Source organism: Salvia splendens, chromosome 20, assembly GCF_004379255.2.
Source record: "Salvia splendens isolate huo1 chromosome 20, SspV2, whole genome shotgun sequence".
Taxonomy (NCBI): domain Eukaryota; kingdom Viridiplantae; phylum Streptophyta; class Magnoliopsida; order Lamiales; family Lamiaceae; genus Salvia; species Salvia splendens.
The window spans coordinates 22014036-22022097 of record NC_056051.1 but is presented as its reverse complement, the minus strand read 5'-3'; the positions used below and the strand labels follow the sequence as shown (position 1 = coordinate 22022097).

The 8062-nt window shown below is 36.2% G+C and overlaps 2 protein-coding genes across 2 annotated transcripts; one reads left to right on the top strand and one right to left on the bottom strand.

The window, feature by feature from the left end:
* Positions 1-2700: 2700 nt before the first annotated feature.
* On the bottom strand, positions 2701-4831 carry LOC121780837 (peptidyl-prolyl cis-trans isomerase FKBP13, chloroplastic-like). Its single transcript, XM_042178474.1, has 5 exons — positions 4462-4831; positions 4234-4326; positions 3997-4057; positions 3557-3625; positions 2701-2976 (listed from the first exon to the last, which is right to left on the bottom strand). Exons 1-5 carry the CDS (start codon positions 4786-4788, stop codon positions 2912-2914), a joined length of 615 nt encoding a protein of 204 aa, XP_042034408.1. The 5' UTR covers positions 4789-4831; the 3' UTR covers positions 2701-2911.
* Positions 4832-5956: 1125 nt separating this feature from the next.
* On the top strand, positions 5957-8038 carry LOC121782546 (ubiquitin-NEDD8-like protein RUB2). The gene is made up of 3 exons (XM_042180427.1): positions 5957-6110; positions 7077-7336; positions 7784-8038. The coding sequence occupies exons 1-3, from the start codon at positions 6018-6020 to the stop codon at positions 7893-7895; spliced, it is 465 nt and encodes a 154-aa protein (XP_042036361.1). The 5' UTR covers positions 5957-6017; the 3' UTR covers positions 7896-8038.
* The last annotated feature ends 24 nt before the right edge of the window (positions 8039-8062 follow it).

Here is an 8062-nt window from a genome sequence, read left to right as displayed (position 1 = left end):
CACGAGGCACCACCACTGCCTCTCTAAGGGCCATCTTCTTCTCACCCTAGTTGAATCAAGGATGACGTAGTAGCCGACAAAGAAGCTTGGATAGGAGGCACAATACGGGAGGGGATCCCCTGCTGTGCACAGCAGGTGCGGTCCCCTCACCGTACATACACTATTCATTTGTTTAATAATAAAAAAAAATTAATAAAAAAGTGAATAGTGAGGGGACCGCACCTGCTGTGCACAGCAGGGGATCCCCTCCCGGCACAATACAAAGTAATGTTAAGATTCTTGTAAGAAATGAGACGGTACGACAAAGAAGAGTACAATGTACATAAATATACCAAAAATGACTAAAATAGTACTCCCTCCATCCTGATGTGGTAAATGCGTTTGTTTTGAGTACAAGATTTAATAAAATTGTGTGTGTGAAGTGAATTAAGTGCAAATAAAATATAGTAAATAATAGGAAACACAATAAAGTATGGATATGAAGAGAGAATAATGGAAGAAAGAGAAGATGTGTTATTTTTTTGCTTAAAATGAAAATGACACAATTGTGGAACAATCCAACAAAATGTTTCTCAACAACTTAGCTACAAATGGACGGAAGGACTACGACATTTAATTACATTCCATCAGAATCATGATAATTTGAAGATTAAGGGCACCCGCAACGCGTCTCGCGGGTGTCCCTTATATCGTCCCTCCAGGACGAGACAACCGCGGGATGCGTTGCAGCGTCTCGTCTCGTCCCCAGCCCGCCGAGATGCCCGTCCCACCGAGACGGCGCGCGAGCTGTCTCGCCATGCGCACGCGCGACGTGGCGCGCTCCGGCGCTATGCGTGACGCTCACTCGCCGGCCCGCGAGTGAGCGTCGTCACGCTGAAGTAATAAATCATTTTTAAAAAAAAAATTGAATTTAATAAAAAAATTAAAAAAATTAAAAACGGTCATATGACCGTTCAACGGTAATTTTAAAAAAAAAATTCTTTTTTTTTCTTTTTTTATTCTATAAATACTCCTCTTTCCCACATACAAACACACATCTATTCTTCTCAAATCATCTCTCTTTCATCTCCAATTTTCATCTCAAATCATCTCTTTTATTCTTCTACCAAAGTTAATCCATTCATGGATCCATTTGAGCAAATGCGTCGAATAATGGAAGAATCACTTGAAGAAGATCGACGTAGGGAGGCGGAGGAAGCCGCGCCACCCCAAAGACGGTCCCGGACTTACATCCATCGTAACCGGGAGGAAGCCGCCGCAAGGTTAGTACGCGACTACTTCTGTGATAACCCGGTATGGGGAGATACCTACTTCCGTCGCCGTTTCCGCATGCGGCGACCGCTTTAAATTTGACAACGGTAGACGCACATGATCTTTCTTCTGCTTCTTTGCGCTTTGAGATTTTGAATTTAGAGAGAGTGAGCGGAAGAAATTAAATTATGTATTTTTAAATTTTTAGGATTTTTAATTATGTTTTTTTTAATTTTTTAAGAATTTTAAGTTGTAATTTTATTTTATTTAATGAAGTGTGTTTTTATTAATTGAATTTGTTGAAAATAAAAATAAAAAATAAAATTGAATGAATAGTTAAGGGATGAGATAAGAGACGGATGATTGCAGGTTATGTCTCTTAGTTAAGAGACGGAGTGAAAAGTACAGTGGGGCCCATGAATAGTTAAGGGATGAGACGGTTAAGAGTCGGATAAGAGACAGCGTTGCAGATGGTTAAGTGTTATAAGTTTACGTGACATAAATTTTATGAAATGTAATAAAAAGTGAGTAGAAAAATTAGTGAGTGAGATTAGATAGTGGAGTATGAGGTCTATAAAAAAAGTTAGTTGAATTGAATCACTTCTTTTGGACACAAAAATTCAGAAATTGTGTTTGAGTGAGTTAAATGATAATAATCTACTCCCTTCGTCCCATTAGAAATGAAACATTTGTTTTTCGGCATGTGACTTTATGCATTGTTGTTTTATTAATTAATGGGGAGAGAATAAAGTAACATAGATGAAAAAATAGAGATGATGTTTCGATTTTAGAAAACGTTTCATTTTTAATATGATAACCCAAAAAAGAAAACGTTTCATTTTTAATGGGACAGAGAGAGTATAAAATACTCCCCTGTTCCATAATAATGAAGACATTTCTTTTCGGCACGTGATTTAAGAAAAATTGTGCTAAGTGAGTTACGTAAATGAAGAATAAATTAGAAAATGAAAAAGATAGAGAGATGATGAGAGAACAAAGTAAGAGAGAGTAAAGTAAATGAAAAGAAATGTATTGACTTTTATTAAAAAGGAAAATAACTCCACTACTATGAAACGTACCAAAATGACAAAATGCCTCTACTACTATGAAACAGAGTGAATAGGAGATAGGAAAAGAAATAGGAGAGATAAGAGAGAGTAAAGTGGTGATGAAGATGTTTTGTTTTTTTTGTTAATAAAGGAAATGACTCAACTTTATTAGGACGTCACAAAAAAGAATATGACTTAACGTAGTTGGGACCAAGGGAGTAAAAAGTAAATGAGACACTTTATCGTGGACGGACAAAAAACGAAACTTGAGACAGTTAATTGTTTATATATGAAGGCTAATTTTGTAAAGTAAATGTATTCTAATGTAATCTCTAACCATTTTTCCTTACATCATCATGTGTTATATGTATAACAATAACAATGTGCCAAATGACAGCCATTTAATTGAGAATAAATGAGCATATTAATTTCTATATCAACTGTATCTCTGTAATATATACAATGGAAACCAAATTTCTCCCTGTATTTGAGGATTCTATTAAATTACACAGTTACTTTCAATCTTAACATATACCAGACACAAAATAGCATAAAGTGGAAAAAGATAACCTCGAAAGCAAATGATCCACAACCCATCGCGAAGCCTTCAGTTAAGCCTTTCCAACGAACTCCACGTCGAAAAAAAGAACTGAATCTGGTGGAATGATGCACGATCCTGCACCACCAATTCAATTATGCACAATAGTTAACCTTTAACAACATCAACAACAACAATAATGACCAAAGACGTGTGGTCGAAAATTGACCTAGTTCAAATTCGTGGAACAATCAGTTTTAACCACTTTAAGGCATAACATCTTCATTACAGCTCCAAATCACCAACGCCCAGATACTTTCTCTATGTATTTCGCACATTCTCAGATTCCAACTATCAAAAGAGTTCTGTGTGTTCAAGAGTCTCTCATGCATGAACTTATCTATACTTAGTAGCCGATGAATAGTTTACTTTATGTAGTGAATGCCAGTCTGGAGTGTTATGATCATTTGATATATATAGAGTTTGAGAGTTGAGTTCTCATTCATTGGTTTTCCCGACTGGAAGTCGAATTTAGCATATCTTTGTTTCATCTTTTTCTTCCTGTTTCAGACGTCGTCAAAATTACATGACACACATTTGTATTAACATCTTAAGTACTCTTTATCTTGATTATTTTGTTACTACGGAACATGCATCTCAATTCATTCAGCAACCATAATGATTTCATAATATAAAGGTGATTATGCATATGTAATACCTCCTTTGCAGCCTGCTCCCCTCATGCCATATCCTAGTGCTGGAGGAATTTTCAGCTTGCGTTTACCTCCTGCAATGAACTTAACAGTTAAACGTCATCAACACATACATTCCCTCTCTCTCTCTCTCCAAAAAAGACTTTCATGTATGAGAATGAGATGGATGATGTCAATCAGGGATGGAGCAAATCACGCTGGCCGTTGTATCGTTCCCCACTTATAGTATATACAGAAATGTATTCACATGTTCAAATCGACTCCTAGATACAAAAGTGTATAATCGTTTGTCTACTTTCAAAATCTTAGCTCCGTCCTTCATGATAAACAATTCAATACACTGAATTTGACACAGCAAACCACGACTTTCTATATACTCAAATACTCCATATTTTACTAAATGTATGATGCGTGTATTTCAAAAGTAAAATTTAGGAATGAGAACCAGGTAGCATGGGTGGAATTCCTTCTCCACCTAGAATTCCGTCATCCCATCCTTTTATCACCTGCATAAATCACAATCACTTAATTTAAAGTTTCCAGATGCTGTTATATCGCATTTCATCTGATTCCATCGTATTATCACATACTAATACAATAATTTGAGTAATGCTGATACAGTTCAAAACTTCAATTCCGAAAATAAAATTAAAAAGCATAGCCTAATTCAAAATTAAAGTACCTCACCAACTCCAACGCGAAACGTGAGAGGCTTCCCCCTATTGTAACTACTATCAAACACCTTCCCGTCCGGCAATCTGCCGATATAATGCGCCTGTAATTTTAATTCGATTCAAACACTCGTATGCATCAATAAACATATTATTATTAGCATTTTTTTTCAGTAGTTGCAACACCAAATTGAAAGCACAATGCGAGGAATTCAACAGGATTATTTTGAATTTGCTACCTTAATGCGCTGGCCTTTAGCAGGTTGAGGTCCGGTTCCGATAGCCTTGTCGCAGTAGGCGAGACCTGAAGGAGCTGCCGTGTACTCACACGTGTCGGAGGCGGCGCTCTCGGCCGCCGCAGCGTCCGTCCGAGGATGAAGAAATTGAACAAGGCTGAAGCAGGAGCCAATGCCTAGAGCTTCTCTTCTGCTAAGTGGAGCCGAACTCGTGGTGTTTAGATTCAATTTGAGAGCAGAGGATTGAACTATCCATGGCTTCCTTCTGGTGAGAGATCCTAATCTGTGTGCGGGATTATAAATTCCGATTGACAATGGAAGGGAGCTCATTTCGTGATTCGGAAACAGCCACAATTTGGGAAATAGTTTTAAGTTTTATAAAGATAAATTGAAGTATTTTTATGTGATAGAAATAAAATATTCGAAATGAATATTCACGGAATTAGAGTTGGCTTATTGGGCTTGTTATTGGGCTTATGTGTTACCGGTCTAGAACATCTCCAAGACGAGAATGTATATAAAGAAAATGTATATTATGGATTTACCTTCTTAAAAAGCGAAATATACTTATTTAAAAAGTAACACATTCTAAAAGAAAGGATATATAAAAAGGTAAATTATTTTTTAAAAATAAAATAAATGTATAAAATACATTAAAAAATATAAAGTGTAATATCTTCTCAAATATTTTTCTCATTGGAGAAGAGTTTTTCATAAAAAGAAGGCAAATATGGTAGTTATAAGATTTTACCTTTCCATTGATGGGGAGGTAAAGATACCTCTTCAAAACGGGAAAATATATAATACCTTCTCAAATACATCTCCCATTGAAAAATAATTTTTCATGAAAAAAGGCCAATATGCTAATTGTATTAGTTTACCTCTCCATTCACTTCTCCCCTTGTAGATGTTCTTATGTTTTAGAATTCATTTAGAATAAATTGTTACTCCATATAAAATTTGACGAAATAGTTTGGTGCCATTCAAAATTACCTATCGATTGAGTAATGTGTAATCTGGATAATCGACATGCAATTTTGACCGTCATGTTCATATTTCAATCTCTAAAGATTTTTCAGGATATTTTATTTTAAAATTTTAATGATATTTAACCAATCAATTAAACATTTTTTGATAAATCTCTCTAACTATGGGACAAAATAGACTTTTTGTCGTAGTACGGATGGATGGAGGAACTAGGAAGTATACCTTCAACTTCAAAGTCCAAGAAAATCACAATTTGCAGTTTGATGTTTTTACTAGTATTTTGCTAATCATTATTTTGAGGGGATTGTATTGCTAATAAGATTAATAAATACACTGTTAAATTTCTATACTGTGCTTATAAAAATTAAATAGGTATAATACCCAAACAAGAAAATAAAAAAGAAAGAAAAGAAATAGCTGGGCAAAAAATCGCCGAATCCATAATTTGAAGACGAATAAAAATTTAACTTAAGTAAATAAAAAAATGAATATATAAATAAGGTGATGTTGGAAGGAAAAGAAAATCTGAATTCGGTGGGGTCGACACTTGCAACGAAAGAGCGAGATAAAAGATGCAGATATTCGTCAAAACCCTAACCGGAAAGACAATTACGCTCGAGGTTGAGAGCAGCGACACCATCGATAATGTCAAGGCCAAGATTCAGGTCATTCATTTTGCTCTCTTTTTTCTTTTCATGGATTACTCGTGTGTTTAATTGGTTGAATCCTTTGTTGTTGCCTGTATCGGTTTCTGCTGGGAGTTATCTATCGATTTTGACTTTCTGATTGTGTTTTTACTTTTTCTTCACGTTATTACTTGATGTTGACGGAATAAGGGTGTGCTGTGAAGTTCAAGTATGTGTTAAGATAGCTGGTTCTAGTTAATTATAATTGGGATATCGGGGATTTGATTGGTTTGGGGATTTGATTAGCTATATGGTAGTATTGGGCATGCTCAAAGGTAGGATTTTGGACAATCAGTTGACGATTGAAGGGTTATGTTGTGGTGGGTAGCACATTTTGTGATTTTTTATGGAAGTTGTGGAATACAGTTTTTATTTTTGATGCCGGTGGGTTCTGGTTCTGGCCTCCCTCTCGAGAGCATCCGTGTCAACCAAATCCGCTAATTTGAAAAATAGAAGAGGAATTCTCCTATAATTATAAGTGTAGAAGTTTCGGGATGATAAGTATATTTTGATAATCAACCTATGTGCTGGAACTGGTATTAGAGTATTGGCTCTTTCGTCGCTGGTCATGGCTATGCAGTTCAGTGTTAGTAGCGTCGAGATTTGATTTATTTATCGGTGTTTGTTTGTAAAAAGTGCGCTAGATTGTGTACAGTTACATAATCTCTTGCAATCCTAGCATGTTATTGTTTTAGGTATTGTTTCTGCCCAATCTTTGTTGTTAGAAGTTATTCTGCTTCAGGTACATGTATGCTAGCAGATTATCGGGCATTGATTTGATTGACTTTCATGTTTTGAGAACATACTTTGCTTCGATAATCACATGTTTGCTGGCAGGTTGAGGCCATAATGTGCATCTATTAATGATATTTAATTCCCTGTTTATATCTCCTGTTTCCTAGTTAACTTGCTAACTATAATGAATATGAATGGCTGAGATTCCAGGACAAAGAAGGCATCCCTCCTGACCAGCAGAGGCTAATATTTGCAGGTAAGCAGTTGGAAGATGGTAGGACCTTGGCAGATTACAATATTCAGAAGGAATCTACACTTCACCTTGTTTTGAGACTTAGGGGAGGTACTATGATCAAGGTTAAGACCCTTACCGGGAAAGAAATTGAAATTGATATTGAGCCAACTGATACTATCGACCGGATCAAGGAAAGGGTAGAGGAGAAAGAGGGAATTCCTCCAGTGCAGCAAAGGTTTGTTGTCTCTTTGGTTTTTGATGGTTTATTTGTCCTTTGAGATCATTATTGCCCCCAATTAATTTTCCGTCATGTGATTGATTTGGGTGTCTTGCATTGGTGAACTGTATAGCATTTTTATTCCCATATCCAAGTAATACGAGTATAGCACATAGGACAGTTTATATTTTGTTATAGTTGAAAATTCCCAGAATGAGTCTCTGATTTAGCTACTAACTTGCATAGATGCTCCTCATGATACCAATCCATATATTTTTCTTCTGTTGCCATTGGTGTTGAACTCCTGGATTTGATAACTCAAAATGGAGGCCTCTGCTCTGTTTGTGACTAGTGCAACAGGATGTCAATTGTAACTTTTCGAGTTTGAGTCGCAAGAAATACTGAATTGCCCAATAATATTGTTATGGTAAAATGTATGATCTCACCAAGTCATTCACATTGTAGGCTCATTTATGCTGGCAAGCAGCTTGGAGATGACAAGACTGCCAAAGACTACAATATCGAGGGTGGTTCGGTGCTTCACCTTGTCCTGGCCTTGAGGGGTGGCTCTTTCTAAAGGCAGAACTATGAAAAATGTTCTGAATAGCAATTTATGAACTAAAACTCTATGCCGTGTGCTCTGCCGTCAACATTGCTACTTAATATTGAGTGGATTTCAGTTTTTCCGAGTTAATGCTATTACTATGCTGATTTGAGATCCTTGCGAGGGACTTATTTCTTTTG

Excerpts from the sequence above, each read along its gene's own strand:
- LOC121780837 (XM_042178474.1), bottom strand. The coding sequence starts at position 4,788 with ATGAGCTCCCTTCCATTGTCAATCGGAATTTATAATCCCGCACACAGA. Across the intron at positions 4,327-4,461 it reads CTAAAGGCCAGCGCATTAAG|GCGCATTATATCGGCAGATT; the intron begins GTAGCAAATTCA and ends TTAAAATTACAG. Across the intron at positions 2,977-3,556 it reads GGGAGCAGGCTGCAAAGGAG|GATCGTGCATCATTCCACCA; the intron begins GTATTACATATG and ends TTGGTGGTGCAG.
- LOC121782546 (XM_042180427.1), top strand. The coding sequence starts at position 6,018 with ATGCAGATATTCGTCAAAACCCTAACCGGAAAGACAATTACGCTCGAG. Across the intron at positions 6,111-7,076 it reads ATGTCAAGGCCAAGATTCAG|GACAAAGAAGGCATCCCTCC; the intron begins GTCATTCATTTT and ends CTGAGATTCCAG. Across the intron at positions 7,337-7,783 it reads ATTCCTCCAGTGCAGCAAAG|GCTCATTTATGCTGGCAAGC; the intron begins GTTTGTTGTCTC and ends TTCACATTGTAG.